At 41.3% G+C, this 17,905-nt stretch overlaps 1 protein-coding gene across 6 annotated transcripts in view; it reads left to right on the forward strand.

Annotated features, from left to right (window-relative positions):
• Window positions 1-17,905, forward strand: part of ADAMTSL1 (ADAMTS like 1) — a 463,393-nt gene that overhangs the window by 411,716 nt on the left and 33,772 nt on the right. For 5 of the 6 annotated variants that reach the window (XR_008574683.1, XR_008574684.1, XM_054810181.1 and 2 more), the window contains 4 exons: window positions 543-696; window positions 1,994-3,134; window positions 8,299-8,426; window positions 11,926-12,054. Coding sequence is in view for 4 of the 6 variants with exons in the window: in XM_054810181.1 (XP_054666156.1) it covers window positions 543-696; window positions 1,994-3,134; window positions 8,299-8,426; window positions 11,926-12,054 (1,552 nt within the window). In the remaining 2 variants the exon portion in view is untranslated. The remainder of the gene's footprint in view (window positions 1-542; window positions 697-1,993; window positions 3,135-8,298; window positions 8,427-11,925; window positions 12,055-17,905) is intronic. The other variant, XM_054810182.1, reaches the window with a different exon arrangement.

The raw sequence follows: 17,905 nt of genomic DNA on the forward strand, positions 1-17,905 counted from the left end.
GTGGTAACTACCAGGCTGAGGTAACTCACTGGTATCTGAAATACTCATCCGTTTCTTATTTCTAATGGACCTGCAAGAGTAAAGCTCAAAGATTATGTTTAGGCCAGATTTTAGCAGAACAGGATGTATCTGAGAAGTGCAACTCAATGTGATCTGCTCTTGGCTATGACCAGGAGTTTTTCCAGCCAGCAGACACAGACATATAGAAACAAATTGCAAAGACAAGCTTTGTACTGTAGCACAGTACCACTAAAACAAGGGACACCGTCTGAGAGGAAGAAAGTGCTAAAGGGAGTGTGGGAAGATTCACAGTCTCAAAGGACAGAAAATACCTGACATTTCACCTCCCTGGTGTGCCTGCCCTGTTTGTAACTGAGTTACCAGGTGCTGCTTTATTCCAGTGATATTCAGAAAGCTGTAACTGATCTGTACTGTGGTAGGAGTATGCAATGTCAATATGGGGAAGCGAGGGTGTGTGTGACAAGGAGTACCCTTTTTCTTTTAATACGCTTTGTTCCTAATGTTTCTCATTCTATTCTTAGTGTTCAGTGAGCTGTGGAGAGGGCACCCAGAGTCGAAACGCCATTTGTAGAAAGATGCTGAAAACCGGAGGTTCTGCTATCATCAATTCCTCACTGTGCCCACCTTTGCCATTCTCGTCCTTGATCAGGCCCTGTGCACTAGGCATCTGTGCAAGTAAGTGGCAAAGATGCTTGTGAGGGTCTGGGGAAAGAGGGCTTGGATGTCCATCACTAAGAAATCCATGCTGTCACCTGCTCCATAACCTTGTGCTAGTGTTTTTCTTGCAATGTGGCTGCTTTTGCTGAGTTTGTCTGTGAACAAGTGTGCTTTGTTTAGCAATAAGGCAAGTCAGTGGATGAGAGCTATAAATTTTACTGTTGGAGCTGGGTCTGAGCCAATGTGCTGGAAGGGAGCTACTGGTTTCTGGAAGAAGTCTCAAAATTCTGCCCCAAATCTAGATCTATATTTCACAACTGGAATGTAGAGGCTCAGAGATACAGCACAGCAGCCTGAGGGCAGCTGCAAATAAACTCTCTGCTAGAACAGCTGCAGAGAAAATGGTTGGTAAGGAATTTTGCTGAAGATCATTTAAAAACATACTATTTCATTATGTCACTTAGAGCCCTATATGACCTCGGATTTCTAATGAGCCATGCAACATAAGTTAGAGGTATTTTATGTTGGCATTTCATGCATTTGTTGCTGCCCTTCACAAGAGCAGTAGTCTCCCTGTATGCCCTTCCCTCGCTTGCAGTAAGGCAGTAGGACATGCAAAAGTTCCAGTCAGCCTAGCTTCAGCTTAAAGCTAGCTACGAACTCTGAAACTGCTAAATGTTGGGTATGTCAGGGAGAAAAGAAGATCTGACATTCAGAACCAAAGCTGGGGCTTTGCATGGTATTTACTAGTAATATACCTGTGCTGCTTTATTTAGTGCTTCATAACAAAGATTTCTGTAATAGAGATCTGGAAGCTGGAAGGACACACTGAACTAGTGCACTTTAATAGTATTTACCGTGTTTTTAAGCCTAGTCCAGGCGCTTTTGTTCTGTTCAACTTTACTCCCTGAGGCAGCAGCACTTTCACTCTTCCTGACCACTGTGAGCTGCAAGATCATGTTGCCTTTGAGGGTTTGGATGGTAAATGCTTGTCTTTTCAATGTATTTATTAAGCAACATTCTTCATTAAAATACTCTAACAAGAAGAACTGCATTTCCACTCAAGTTTTCTCCCTCCCATAAAGCTTTTGTCACTGGCTCTTTGGTCTCTGCACGTACCCTGGGTGGGACTACTTTTGCATTCCTAAAGTGTGCTTTGTTAGTCCTCTTACCTTGATTGCTCCAACTTAATGTTCAGCAGTTGGTGGCCAGTTTCTCCTATGACTGTCTAATGGGTCAAATGCTGCCAGCACCAAAGTAAACCACTTGTTTTGTTTAATGGTATCACATACTAATAGTATTAATCATATTTCAGGGCACAACAGGCCAGCTCATAAGCAAAGCCCCCATATTATGGCTGTAAAGAAAGTTTATATCCAGACAAGAAAGCAGAAGAAACTACACTTTATTGTGGGTGGTTATGCCTACCTGCTGCCCAAAACCTCCATTATTCTCCGATGCCCCACAAGAAGGTTCCGAAAATCAATGATCACTTGGGAGAAGGATGACAAGAGGCTCGTCAGCTCAGCTCACATCACCATTGCACCCTACGGGTACATGAAAATCCATCGTTTGAAGCCTTCAGACACTGGGACATACACCTGCACAGCAGGGCCAGCCCGGGAGCATTTTGTAGTTAAACTAATTGGAAGCAACAAGAAGATCATTGCTGGGCAGCCACCTCCCAGTATTAGGGAGGAAGAGGCCATGAGAAAGGCAAGCTTAAATGAAGCCTTGCGAACACAGGAGAAACGTATCAACGGGATTCTCTTCAATGGGAGCAAGGCTGAAAAGCGAGGGCATGTTTCTGACCCTAGCAGCTGGTATGACGATATTGTCTCAAGGGTGCTACAGCACAGGGGCTGGCCAGGGGAAAATCTGGAGTCCTGGGAACCTCAGGAGTCCACGGAGAGAAACGTATCCTCAGAGGAGGACCAGAGCCGGGAGTATAGCCTGCCATTTACTATGGTCACAGAACAGAAACGCTTGGATGACATCATAAGGAACTTGTCTCAACAGCCTGAGGAGCTCAAAGATGTCTACACTGAGCAGCTCGTTGTGCAGCTGGCTCACGAGGTTTTCAAGAGCCACTTGGAGCACCAGGAATCTGTCCTCAAAGCATCAAGGCGAGGAGTAGATTCAACCTCAGTGGAGTACCCTCTCCACAGACACGTTTCTGGACTTACCAGCTCCCTGAGGACATCATCTGAAGCATTTCTTCCCGCCTCTGTAGACCAAGCAAATGGCTTGCGCAGACCTCATCAAAAGCCTGCCATCCTCCGAAAGATTTCAGCAGCACAACAGCTTTCTGCTTCAGAGGTTGTTACCCATCTGGGACAGACAGTGGTCCTAGCCAGTGGCACACTCAGCGTGCTGCTTCACTGCGAAGCAGTAGGAAACCCAAAGCCCACTATCAGCTGGGCTAAGAATGGAGAGGAGGTGAAATACAATGATAGGTAAAATATGTTATGTAACTTATAAGAAAATAATTGGTATTTTGACTCTTCAGTTTCCATGTTTTATTGCCTGTCAATCCCATGGACAAAACCATAAAATAACCTTAAACCTCAGGGGCCATTCCAATCAGCGTTCCCTGTGTATGTTCTGATAGAAGCTGGAAGCTGTGGAACCATACTTCATAGCTATTTGCAGCTATGGTGTCATCTCAACACACTGATCTCTAAACATTAGTCTTCTGATGTGAGTTGGTGCATCCATGTCTGTTCAAACTCCAGTGTGCTGGCCCCAGTTGTAGCCTGAGAACTTGAGTAACAAAATGCTTTTATCAGTGTACCACAGAAATGATGCTGGGTTTCCCTTCAGATAGCCTTTACCTGCCTATCATTCCACATTGTTCATTTGTGTGCAAGAGCCCACAAAAAAGCAATTATTTTTCAATGCTAGTTACATGCTTAACTGTGTTGATAACATACATTTTTCTCGTGTATATTTGAGATTTTATGTTCTGGTTCTGTTCTGTAAGAAAGTGGTATATAAGGATAGGCAGAGAGTGCAAGAGGCAGTTATATTAACCAACACGGTACAAGAAAGCAGCCCAGGGATCTGCTAGCAGCTCTTTCTACACAAGATACTGACCTCAGTTAAAACATGAATTTAGTCATACGGTCAGTTTGGGAAACGAGAAAAGATGAAGTCAAGGCAAAAAGTAATTTCCAGTATGGTGCCTGTGGATCGTCCAGTAAAGTCTTGATTTAGGTACAATTGCTCCTTCTGCATAGTTACACAATTAGTTTATCACCTCCTTTCTCGCTTTGGCAACTGAATCACTCCAAAATTGTTGTTTTCTCTAATGTACTGAATTTCCTGGTTCTTGTCTCTCTCTGTGTCTGAAGGCTAGTAACTATATTAGGTTTCACACAAAAAATGGTAACTTTTGCAGGGGGAGGGGACACTAAAAGCAAGAATGTATCTCTTGTGGAAATCACATGCAGTCTTAATCAAGACTTGGGTGTATAGTATCCCTTTATTTGGCCATATTCCTGTGAAAATATCTTCATAGCCCCCCCCAAAAGTTTCATATATGGATTTTCATTGCCAGTGGTTACGTCCTGTTGGAATTGTGCCATTAGGGGAATTTTTTTTTTTCTCTCTCTCTTTACTTGAAATTACTGCGATTTCTGTGGTATGCTAAAAAGGGAATGGAGGTTGCATAGAGTCTACGTGTGGTTAACGCTGGACACTACGTTCATGAGAAAATTACAAATTTATCTCACACCGTATGAGCAGCCACGGTGTAGCAACATACAGATTCATTTAGCTGACAATGAAACAGTCCTACAATTTCTGAAATTTTGGTTTGGATTTTTTTTTTAATTTTACAATGCCTTTCAACCTTTTTTCCCCCATTCATTTTGGGTGAAATAGCCTTAAATGCTGTGTTGTATTTCTGAATTATCAGGCAACTATGTGTACTCAAAATTTCTATTGGAAAAACTCAGGGAAGTACAGAAAATTTGCCCGTTAATAGCATTCTTCATTGACAACTCTTCTTTAGAGGTTTAGGCAGTTTTCACTTTATGAACTTCCTTCTGTACTCATCACTTATGGTTCTTTCAGGCTGGTGGGTGGGGGAGGAAATGAGCAGTGCTCTGGGCTTCAGAGATACTCAGCATCTGTAACTTTGGAGTTAGTGGAAGTTTAGAAATCATGGTGCATGGAAAAATTGGGTTGTGGATGTTTTGCTGGATTCTTGCTGGCTGCCGGTCAGCTATGTAAATGAAAGCTGCTGTTCAAGCAGTCTCACAGCGTACTGCTGTAAACTGCAAGGCCATCTGCATTCAATGCCAGCCACTGAATGGAGAAGAGAAACCAGTTTTCCAGCCCACCTCTGTCTTAATGGGAATAAGAAAATTAATATAGATGGGCCTTCCTATACCAGTATCAGAGAGAGACACTTTTGGTGAGGAAGGTCAGAGAGTTGTGATGAAGTCCCTCAGCTCATGCCCTACTGAGTATACTGAGATTCCGGTTGTATCTGGTTTGTATTGTCATTTTTAGAGTGTAGGCTGCTGAATTTATGTTGAGTGATAGTTATCTGTATTGTGTATTACCAAATACTGAGATAAAGGCACTCACTTTCATGCATTGTGGCCATGGATTTTGTCTGGACCAGCGATGTAGCAACGAACGGCTCTACTCCCGTTGCCTCCCTCCATTTACAGTACCATCCACCTAAAAGTATCTATGACTCCTACTACATAACTCCACTTTCAAAAATTAATTTCTTTAGCTTCAGTTTAGGTACTGTCACAAAAAGATATAACACAGACCCCAAAAAAGTGTTGGTTTCAGTTACTCAATAGAATGAGAACATATGACTTAAAAAGCTGCAGCAGTTGAAAATATCTGTGTGGTTCCAGTAAAAGATCCTTGACTTGAGTAAGCATATTCAGCCTGACTGCATATTTAACATCAGTGTTCATAATCTCTCCTGATATTAAAGTGTCAGGTTAACACCAGCATGAGTTCTGAGTATAGTTTCAGAGCCTGCTAGTATCTATACCAAAGTCTGGAGAGTTCTGTAAATGATGGAAAATGTTTTATTTCAAAGAAAATTCAGATTAACTTCCTTAGCAATCAATTTTAAAAGTGGAAAATCTTTGAGGAATTTATGCATTGCTTAGTAACCCTTCCAAATATGCTGTAATTTCCATCACTGGGAACCCTATGGTACTTGATAATTCAACTTTTCTAAAGTATTTTATAAATGGACATGAAGCAGAATGTAAACAGTAGGTGATACAGAGTTAGGTGTTTGCAAGGTGCCATCTGAATTAGTCACTGATATAGGTCCTATAAAATACATTTTTGTCGTAGGGACAATGCAGTGTGAAGCAACTGAGATGAGACTGATTAGACATTAAGCTGTATTATTTTAGATCCATAAAAAAGATTCTGAAGACATGCTGCTGACAGCAAGAATTGCTACAGCTGGTATTTTTTTCACCACTGAGAAGCAACTCAATACCTAACAAAAATAGCAATCTACGAGCAAATAGGGAATCCATCCAAAATCATTCTATACAGAGAGGGATAATAAAAGATCTGCTTTCAAGAAAAGCAGCGATGCCAAATTGTGACACACAAATAACAGAAAGAATTATTGCAAAGAAGAGGATGTTAGCTTTGTTTCTAGATAAAGACATTAAAACTTGGGTTGAAAAAATAGGAAGATGGAGCTGCATTGGAGTTTATTCTTTTTTTAAAGGCAGGTACCTTCCTAGCCTATTTCTATTTCTAAAAATATTTGTGCTGGATCTTGAGGTGACTTGAACTGACAAAGAGACATTTACAAGAGCAGAGTTGATTAACAAGAAACAAATTATGATCCCTTGTGTTTTACAAGGTGTAATATTAAGCAAGCTCTTTCCTCAACCTGAAGATGCCAGAAACATTTCTAAAAACCATTGTAGGCTGTAGGTGTTAGTTTGATGTAGGACTGACATATACAGGCCTACATACTATATTTGCACACACACAGGCAAAACATGCACAACTTTCAACTGTTATATGCTAGTATAATTTGGGAAAAATTCTGAAGCTATAATGAATTCCATGTAGAGATTGAACTAGTCAGTGTCAAACTAAAAAAAATTACGTGTGAGACACTGATGCATTCTAACACTAGTTTTGTAAGTAAAGAAATTTGTTAGTTGCTGGCACTGTTAGCAGTGGCTAACTAGAAGTCTGCCCCATTTATGACTAAGTGGTAAGAAAGAAAAGATCATTGAAAGCAGAAATGAGGAGGGAATTCTTTCAACCATTGGGGTTTTTTTGCCATGCAAGCAAAGATGCAACTTAAGAATTATTGTTTGGTTTGCAAATGTGCATTTTTCTAGGCACTTGAAAAACTTGGTTGGCAAAAGTCAGCTCTTTAGTAGTAGTAGTAGTAGTAATAGTAGTAGTAGTAGTAGTAGTATTAAAAAGTCAAAAAAGAATTTTAACTCTGGATTTTTTCCAGTAATAGATTTTGATGGGTGGCCCTAATATGGTTGGGTTTAGACATCTGCCACCCACAGTGTTGTGCAAGATCAAGTATCTGCTGCTTTTTGGTCCATGAGACAACAGTTTTCATTGGGGGGATGGGAGTGGAAAGAAACTCATCAATTCCAGGATCTGTGAGCAGACTTTTATTGCATGTATTTTACAGACATATCCTTCCCCCACTTTCACCCTTGTCACTGTCAATCACAGCCTCAGCTAAGAGTTTACATACAGCAGCTGCTAAAAGTTGCTGATGAGAAAAATAATTTATCATTAGGTTTTATCAACAGTTTCAGCTAAAAAAATAAGAGAAAGGAACAATAATCATGAAATACGTTGTGTTGAAAATATAGGGAACATATGCATTGACAAGAGCCCATGGACTGAATTCTTGCTTAAACAGGTATATGTCGGGACCTGATGGAGTTATACCACAGGAAAACCAGACTGTGAAAAGAAGCAGTTTGTAAGAGCTCTGAGGCCATATTCATCCCGTTTAACCTTGGGCAGTACACTGAGATCGCAGCAGGCTCCTCTTACTGGCAGAGGAGAGAAACAGTTGGCTCATCCCAAGGAGGAGCCCAGTATTGCTCTCTGTCTTCACTGACTATTAGAGGAACAACAAGTTTGCTGAGTTTGTACAAACTGCCCAGCAATCAGAGAATTTGGAGTCTATTTCAGGCTTTGACACTGAGCTTGTGGTTCACTTCAGTTCTTTCTGCGAAGCTTCAGCAGGTGTGATGATTTTTCCCTTGCAATAATTTGGCTTTTTCTTTACTATTGCTACACCTACTTTGCAGAACCGGGAGGCAGGGAGGCTAGGCAACTCATTCAACTTCATACAGGAAGTGACACAGCAGAGGAGGAGGTTTCACAAACCACGGACAGGTGTCCTAGGTACTTTCTCTAATACACATATCAGCAGTAGAAGAACTGGGAGTAAGACTAAAATTTAATTTAAGTAATCACAGCTCACAGACTCAACGTATCCTAATAGATTTTTAAATAGAACCTAGAGGTCTGAAGTGTAAAAAAATTACATAAACCTGAAAAAATCCCAGTAAATATATTCATGCTCACACAAACTATTACATATTTATTTCTGCTTTACTGCAGGATGCTACTTCAACCTGATGACTCCTTGCAGATTCTAGCACCTGTGGAAGCTGATGTGGGTTTCTACGCTTGCAATGCGTCCAATGCCCTGGGATCTGACTCTGTCTCCATTGCTGTCACTCTAGCAGGTAATAGTTAATTCTCTGTGTTTGCAGGATGGTCCCTACCACTTGTGTGATTCCAGACAGAAATCATTTGTGCTGTCGATGCTGGGTGGGCAAGGTGGGTCAACAGAGATACACTGGTGAAAACACAGGGTGTGTACTCTGGAAAACCCTGACTCATAGTCAAACTTTCACAGACAGGTCATGAGATTTGTGGATTTCTGCAAGAGGTCAATGCTTTTTCTCACTTGCTGCATCTGACACGCTCCCCCCAAGACAGTGCTCATCCCGGTTATTCACAACCTATATGGACAGTGGCATCCAAGCCTCCCAATTCATATGCTCCATTTTAAACCTATCACTGATCTTTTCAAGTCTAACAGACTGATAGAAGGACTTATTCATATGTACATTAGGCTAGCCTGAAAAATACCAGAGCTGAAAAGTTAGCCCCTTGCAGGATCAAGCCCTGTAACACATTCAATCCATTGTGGCACAAGCATGGCTGACGCTGTTTGAATTGCTGGCAAATAGAGGTTCACAAAAAATTAACTTCTATGTTTATATTTCTCTAGTAATGGTTGAGTTCTAAAGCAGACTAAATATCCTTTGCTAGTTTAGATTTCAGTTCTAAAGAAAACTCACCCAAATAAAAGCCAAGGGAAATGGGAGTCGTGCATGAATCCAGCTTCTTCGAGGTTCATTGGTAGACGACGTCAGCAGGCTCACCACCACGTCAGAACTAGTAAAAGGACAGAGCAGCAACCGTGAATGAGGAGCTGTTGAGTAAGATGAAGGGGCAGAAGAGACAGCTAAGGACTATGATGAGGCAGAGAGGTCTTAGAGAGGGAAGATCCTATTTATCACAAAGGCAAAAGGAAACACATTAGGAATGCTAGAAAGCTTACTGATTTTTCAGACCTCTCCATTTCACTACTCCAGAATATGAGGAATTTGGAGGCCTCCAATGTGCAAGCAGTGACCATCAGCTACCAGTGTATCCATGTATGATTAGAGGAAGGAATAGCTGTTGATGAGCTTGAGTATTTTACACCAGACACAGAGAAAATTTCAGGTAAAAAGAGCATAAAGAAAATCTAAGAATGCACCAATGGCCAGCAGTGAAGCTCTGATGATCAGTAAACCAATTGGAAAGAGACCTTGTCTGTCCCTTAGAAGGAGAACATCTAAATCCCCCAGGGTGGAATCTGCATCAGAGCTACATATTACATTTAGGCAAAACCAAAGAGACTGATCCTTTTTAGACTACTGCAGATCAGGAATATGCTGAATCCCAGGCAGCAGGGCAGTGGTACTGCTGCTAAGACAGTGTAGTGTTTTATAAGAAGCAGCTCCACAGGGAACCTCTTGCATTGCACCAGCAAGAAGCTGAACATGAGGTTAAAAAATCATCAGTCAAAACTGTCCATATTCCTCTAGTGAGTTTAAAAGCCATAGTCTTTGTACAATGTAAATTGTGGAGGCAATTTAGTGTTAAGCTATAGAAAAATAAGCTGAACGTTAGGTACACATGTGGCACAGGAAAGCTATTAGCTTTTTGATTATAATTATCAAGGCTGTAGTTTAACCTTTTCAGATGGATTAACATTCATGCATCCCAGGCTCAAGCTGAACTCTGCTTAGGAACTGGTATACATTTCCATCTCACATCCAAGGCAAAGAGCTGAACATCTTATAAAATGAGGCCATAAATATCAAAATGAGATACTGAGCAGTTTTTGGAACAAAGCAACAACCTTTTTTGGCATAATGGAAGCACTTCCTCAGAAAAACCCTGGAAAGCTGAGACCATCTTTAGAGGGATCAGGAGTGGGGCCGAAAGCTTATTTCATTGAAGAATTTTCTGATTAGTTTAACACATGCATGGAAAAAAAGACAGTGGAATATGCTTCCATTTTTCTGAATGGTTTGCTACTCATTTATGGGTTCAACAGCTAATAGATTTTTAATCTTTTGATGAGATTGTGGAAACCAGTCAGGAAAATAAAAGGCTGATAGATAGGTGAAGATTTTTTTTTCTTTTCTTTAGGTTTTGCCACAAAGCATCACACTTTTGGAGATATTTCAAAAATAAAATGTAATATTTTGCTTTTCTATTCTTAGGCATTAAAAGCACCAAAAGAAAAAAAAAAAACAACCCAAAAAAAGCCCCCCACCAAACTGATATGACAGGAATTCCAGATGAAAAGCATCTTTTAAAAGCCCTGGAAATATAGTTATATGAAGCAATTTATAGTTAGGTTTAAATTAAATTTTCCATGAGCTCAATGAAATGAAATTCTTTTTCTCACCTCCATCTTTTCTTCCTTGGTCACCTCCAGATTAACACACAAATTAAACCAGTGGTAGACATTAGCCTAAAACTGCAGCTTCTGGAGGCAAATGATGGTATCTGAACCTGGTTTTTATCTATTTATTTAAGGGGAAAAAAAATGTTTTTATCAATTTTTGGGCAAAGATGAGTTTGAAAATACAACACTGAGTCAATAACACCCAGGTCCCATACCATTTAAAGCAACGTTGTCATGTTCTGCCCCTTCTGCCAACATCATGCCTGCACAGCATTTTGGCTGGGACAGGGGGCTGCCTTCACCCAGCTCTGTCAGCCCTGCTGCTTCACTCCCCCCTCTCAGAGCAAAGCCCAAGTATCTCTGAACTATTTTGTGTCATGTAGGCGTGCCTTTACAGTGCCCCTACAAAAGGAGTTGCAGAAGGCTCCTCAAGCCCCCAGTGGTGGATGACTCCATAGCTAATCCCATATAGTCAGGCACAACAGCAGGGGAACACCTTGACTCACTTGCTCACCATCACCGATGTTGGAAGCACACTGAAAACAGTTTGAAAAGTTTGCTGCAGGCAAAGCAGGTATCTTTGTTAGAGATAAACAATGTTAATGCATAACACTGTTACTACAGGCTTTAGATAAAACACAACAGGTTATCTGACAGAAAGGGGCTTGTTTATGTCCCTCATCTTCTTATGCTAGCCATCATGAGGAAACTTACTGGCTATGATCTGGCCTTCCCAATCCCAGTGTTTCCACTGTAGGTTAAAGAAAGCATGATCAATGTGTAGAAACAGCTTACATGTTGTTCTAAACCTCCTGCACTATTAATGTGCCTGTAGACATCACTCAGGGTTCTTTTTCCGATGTTTGGCCTTTGGCGAAGGGTGGTGTTTTGGTTGCAGTACCAGGCAAACATCTTGCTGGAGCTCCAGTTGTACAGATGTTTATTGATTCAGCTGGTTCTCATGTGTGTCCATATGGCTCTAATGCTATTCTGCTTCTGCTCTAAGTATGCTTTTTCTTTTTCCAAGACAGCTTTTCCCATGGAATTTGGTGACACTGTAATATTACAAAGAGCAGGTGGCCTCATGCACCAGCATGTTCCCTTATACACCTGTCCTGTGTAGGTACTTTCACACAGAGTGTCCTAGGCCATCTGTCCTATGCAAGTCCAGTGTACTCAGTCTCATAAACTGTGGTGCTTCTTTTATACAGGAAAGCCACTGATAAAGGCATCAAGAGCTACTGTGATCAACACTGAATCGCCTGCTGTCACTGTTGATATTGGAAGCACAGTGAAAACAATCCAGAAAGCAAATGTTACCATTAGCTGTCAGGTTGCAGGTGAGAAACTACTTGGTCTCCTGTGCATGTGCCTTTGGCTATAAATTTCTGTGGCGTTCTTTGCTAAATCGATGTCTGCAGGTGCAGCTGGGTAAAACTGCAAGGTTTTCCTAGCACTCAGGCAAACTTCATTGCTTGCATTAATTCTTAGCATAGAAATTGTCCTTCTTTTGTCAATACTAACAAGAAAAGTGTAGTGGCTCAAGAAAATCGGTCTGGGACAATACGACAGGCATCTTTGTTAGAGATACACAGTATGATGTGGATACAGCAAAACTGATACACATTCCTACCTGCTGGGGATGTTTGGTGAGAATATACAAGCATGAACTGACTCATTTCCTCATTGATGGAGTTATCAAAGTCCACTCCAGTTAGTTCCCCTTTTTTCCTGCCAAACTCTACTTTTTCAAATTAAGGACATGTTAGCACACCCTTCTTCTGATTGTTTTCTTTTCTTTTTTTTATCTTGGTAGTGCAGTAATACAGAGGAATTCTGCTGAAACAGGGTTCTCCCTGAAACTGTTTTCCAGAGACTGAATATCCCTCAGTCTTACAACAGCAGTTTGTCTCTTTCCAATGGTGAACAAAAAAGGTTGACCTTATCTGCGTGTTGCAGTCCTACAGCTGTTGGTGGGAATGGTGTTGGTATAGGGAGGAGGGGAGGGGGAAGAGAGAGTGCTGGGAAATCTCTGAAGACCCAAGGACAGACCTTTGATTCATTGTGCTTCCATGCGTAGTATGAGGGAGAACAGGAGGGGAAGGGAGAAGCTTATAAAACACAAAGTGAGCCATGCTGAGTGTTACACAAATATCTGTGGTGGAGACTTGTATAAATTCCCTTAGACCCTTGCTTTAGCTTCTTGCCCCTAGCAGTTACTTCAGATGACTCTATATAAGCATCTACACTGCAAATATACAAATGTCCTGCTTTTTTACACTTCCTGCTCTCTTTAAGCACTTAGTTGTTGTCAGTTTTTCTTCTTCAAGTACTGCCAACCACACCCCTATGCAAATTCTTAAGTAAAAAGAGTATTTGGCTCAATTTTCACTATTTGGTCATCCGCCCTTTAGCAAAGCATGCACAATAGCTGTGCAAACACTAGGCTGGAATCTCAATTTATTAATTAGTCTCAGTGGGATTAATGAAAGAAAAATACAGTATAATTTTTCCTAGTGTTTCATGAAGGAGTAAATTCAGTAATTCTGTTGCCCTCTCAACATAGACACTAGACACGCCCTTGCAATCAGACTGATGTCCGGTGTCTTTCAAGGAAGAAGGAGATGCCTGGAGAAAAGGCGGCTCCGGGGAAATCTAATTGCAGCTTACCAGTACCTGAAGGGGCCTACACGAAAGATGGTGAGGGGCTGTTTATCAGGGACTGTAGTGACAGGACAAGGGGTAATGGGTTTAAGCTGAAGAAGGGTCGATTTAGATTAGATGTTAGAAAGAAATTCTTTACTGTGAGGGTGGTGAGGTACTGGCACAGGTTGCCCAGAGAAGCTGTGGAGGCCCCATCCCTGGAAGTGTTCAAGGCCAGGTTGGATGGGGCTTTGGACAACATGGTCTAGTGGAGGGTGTCCCTGCCCATGGCAGGGGGGTTGGAACTAGGTGATCTTTAAGGTCCCTTCCCACCCAAACCATTCTATGATTCTATGATTCTATGATTCTATGAAAGATATACTCTTTGTCCCCAGGCCCCTCCATGGCCAACTGCACTGATACTGTGTGAAAGAGACTAAGTATTATGTGAACCTACATTATTTTGGATTTTTTTCTCTGGGTTCTCTCAGCTGCAGATGGGGAGGCCCCACAGATGTAGACAGTGACTGCTAATTTAAGAAGTGCAACCATTTCCCTTCAGTGTAAAGACATGAAAAGAACAGGATGTGGCTGAGCAAAGTTGCCACAGTTCTTATGGCACCAGCAACTACAGGAGGGGAGCACAGCATGGTCAGAGGCACAGATTCAGTGCCTTTTCAGAGAGGAAAATCATCTCTAGCAATTTTATGAAGCCTACCTACTATGACAATGTATGTCCACAATGGAAAATTTTAGCAGTGTCACAGCAGAATCACTGTCTTCTCCCCCAGAAGAAGGCATTTTGCTATCTAGTAGCATTACTGTATATTGGATTATTCTGTAATACAGAAGAAATTTGCTTAAATCATAATTTTCTTTGTGGGTGTTTATCTTCTGCTACTGCCTCCACAGAAAATGTCAACTATGTTTGACACCAGAGATTAATACTGTTGAAATTATGATAAAGTCATAAAACACAAGCTGTGATGTTACACACAGGGAATAAGAGAGTGAGCAATGAGGGCAGAAATATTTTTTAGGCACTAGAATCCTATTTTCATACAAATAATGTTAATAATTCAACAGCAATTAAAAAAAAGCTACATATTGGAAAAGATCCAGGAACAGAGTGATTTCTATCAGCTGTCTCACCTATGCCTGGAAAATATACCATCTCGTAAAACCTGTTAAAGAACATGACAATAAATATAATTTTCCTTCTAATGTAAGCACAATTTTTTTTATTTTGGCACCAGGGTTGTGATTATCCAACCTTTTTATATATTTTTGATCATTCTACTTAGAGTCATCAATTGTAAGGAGAAAAGTAACATGCACTGTTGCTTCAATCAGCAAACATGTCGTATCCTAGTGACTTCTTCAGAGTAGATGAACTTTACAGCTAAGTAGTTTGCCAAAGGTCCCCAGAAGGCATTAACAATGAAATGGCCATCTAGTCATAGTTAATTAATGTGCAATGGTTAACACAATAACATGTGATAATAAAAAAAGAAATTAGAGTGTGAGAACAAAGTGAACATAATTAGAAAGCAAACTAACATATCCAGAAATTATGTGGAGACACATCTAGATGAAAAATCCCTTCACACCATTTCATAAAGCTATAGTCTTTTTCCTTCTAGTACTTTCCCTGTAGTCGCTTCAGGATGCCCTGAGCCAGCACAGCAACTGAGAGTTGCTCCAGATCAGAATTTGGTGTTTGTAATCTCATCATTATAAGCTGTGTTGCTATCACTGTGCTGTATAGTCTGCAGTATAAGACCATGCATGTATTGAATCTTGATGTCTTGGCTCATATAAGGACATGTCTTTACTGAGAGTCAGCAGGACAGCAGAATAAATATTTATAAGAGAAATATTAAGTATGAGGATCAGTTATGACATTTTCCAAAGCTGCTCGTGCTGTCAAGGGAAAAAAATACACACTTGCTGCTGACAGGTGTTGATAAGCCTGGAGAAGGTTTCTTAAAAACAAGAGATAATGAAAGAGAACATTACAAGAGCCTAGGGAGTAATTTTATACTGCTCTTTAACTTCTTATGAAAAGCATAAGCACTGTCAAAATCTGTTTTCCGAGCTGAAATCTATAGATATTAGCTTAAGACAACAGAAAACAAAATCGTCCCGGATGCATTAGAGCTAAATTGGCCCCTGATATGAATTACGTCAGGAAGAAACTCTGTTTTGGTTATACCACAAAGATGGTGGTGTGGTTTTGTTCAAGCTTGAAAATCAGCCTTATTTCACTTGACATGACTTTGCCACTTTGTCTATAGAGGTGAAAGAATACTTTTTAAACATAGGTGATTGTGGTGAATCCCAGACTTCTCCAAAACTAATTCTGAGGGAACTCCCACTCAGTAGTCTTGCAGATGCCTGTGACTTCCAGCTGGAGCATTTTCTCCAAGCTTCAGAAAGCCAGCAGTGTTTCTGGTGTGGGCAATTTGATTGCTGTGGGCAATTTCACTTCCAAATGGGATGTGGGAGCAATCTGATCACATCAGTACCACTAGGAAGCTTTTGGTTGACTTCAAGCACTTAAATTGTGCAGATAGTCGGATACCAGAAGCCTCAATCAATCTGGCCCAAACTGTTGTTGAAAATAGAGTTGGACATGAAAGGAGGAATAATTTTAAAAATCTAGTTCTTAGAGCATTTCTCTGCGGTATCCTTCAGGCCATAAGACTTCTAATAGAGGCACCTGCCTGCAAAGTGTCATGTACCGTTAGTCACTGTTTAGTCAGAACAGGTTTAGAAGAGTGATTTAAAATACATTACCATCCTGCCCTGTACATCCTTCTCTTTCTGATGTTTCAGCTTGCAGCTTTTTCAACTCTCCTAAACATTCCTTTCTTCTGTATTTCATCTATATGCTGGAGGGTATATTTTTCTATTTCTTACTTTGCTTTATGACCTATGTTTTGTTCATCAGCTATACCAGATTCTGACATGGAAGTCACTATTTCAGGAATATTGCAGCATTGGAAACAAGTCACCACTGCTAGATCCTTGTATTTATATGCTTCCTTTCCCCAAAATCTCCTGGTTTAGCAAAATTATCTTGATTGGCAGGCACAGTTCTGCTTGCTCCATATCCCAGGTAGCCTTTTTTGTGCTAGATATATGCCGTGATGGACAGGAAAGCTGAAGAAGAATAGACTTGGGTAACTATTCACCACCTAAAGTCTTGCCTGCTCAGCAAAGTGAGTTTTGTTTCCAGCTGGCACCTCTAGACTTTCAGTCTCCGTGATTGTTTCTCCAAGGCAAACACACTCAGCCCTCTGTCCTGTCATTCACTGTTACCCAACAAAACTGATTGAAATACTCTTGCTACCCCTTGTGGCAATGCTGCGCAATGATGTGTTTGCTCATCCCTGTGCTGGCTGCCTCCTACTCCTGTCTTGAGGCTTGTATGTGTCACTAAAGGTGGAAGCACAAAGGGAAACGAAGCTGCTGCTCACGGACATATGCTGCTTATCTTCCCTAAACCAAACTGTAGAAACAACTGCACAGGTTAATTTCCAATAATCTCCTGTTAGTGTGGAAACTTCACACTAAAGACAGAGGAAGAACACGCTTTGTAGAGTAGCAGTCGGAAAAAGGTTTTTGTAGAGCTGCTTGATATTTTGTAGGTACAGTGCACTTTTCCTAGACTCAGGATTACCACCTCAACTGTAAAGGGTCTTACCTTTAATCCCTTGTTGCCGTTTCTGCTAGTGGAATGTACACAAGAAGAATCTGCCTTTCTGGACTAAGACTATCTGAGCAGCTGTCTGCAAGAAGCAAATTAGTTTTGTCTGTGTCTCTGTGTTTATTTGTTTATTTTATTGGAGTCTCTGCTCTTGAGTACTCTGGTCATATGAAATCCTCATTGTCCCTTTCCCTTCTTCTTTACCCTTCTCAGCACTTGTCGTCCTTTCCTCTTCTCTGACTATTTACACTTATCTTATCATAGAATCATAGAATCATAGAATGGTTTGGGTTGGAAGGGACCTCAAAGATCATCTAGTTCCAACCCCCCTGCCATGGACAGGGACACCCTCCACTAGACCACGTTGCCCAAAGCCCCATCCAGCCTGGTCTTAAACACTTCCAGGGATGGGGCTGCCACAACCTCTCTGGGCAACCTGTTCCAGGGCCTCACCACTCTCACAGTAAAGAATTTCTTTCTAACATCTAATCTAAATCGACCCTCCTTCAGCTTAAACCCATTACCCCTTGTCCTGTCACTACACTCCCTGATAAACAGTCCCTCACCATCTTTCGTGTAGGCCCCTTCAGGTACTGGAAAGCTGCAATTAGGACTCCCCAGAGCCTTCTTTTCTCCAGGCTGAACAATCCCAACTCTCTCAGCCTGTCCTCACAGGAGAGGTGCTCCAGCCCTCTGATCAGCTTCATGGCCCTCCTCTGGACTCTCTCCAACAGCTCCATGTCTTTCTTGTACTGGGGACCCCAGAGCTGGACGAAGTACTCCAGGTGGGGTCTCACAAGAGCGGAGTAGAGGGGCAGGATCACCTCCCTCAACCT

The sequence above is a fragment of the Grus americana genome, chromosome Z, assembly GCF_028858705.1.
Source record: "Grus americana isolate bGruAme1 chromosome Z, bGruAme1.mat, whole genome shotgun sequence".
Lineage (NCBI taxonomy): Eukaryota > Metazoa > Chordata > Aves > Gruiformes > Gruidae > Grus > Grus americana.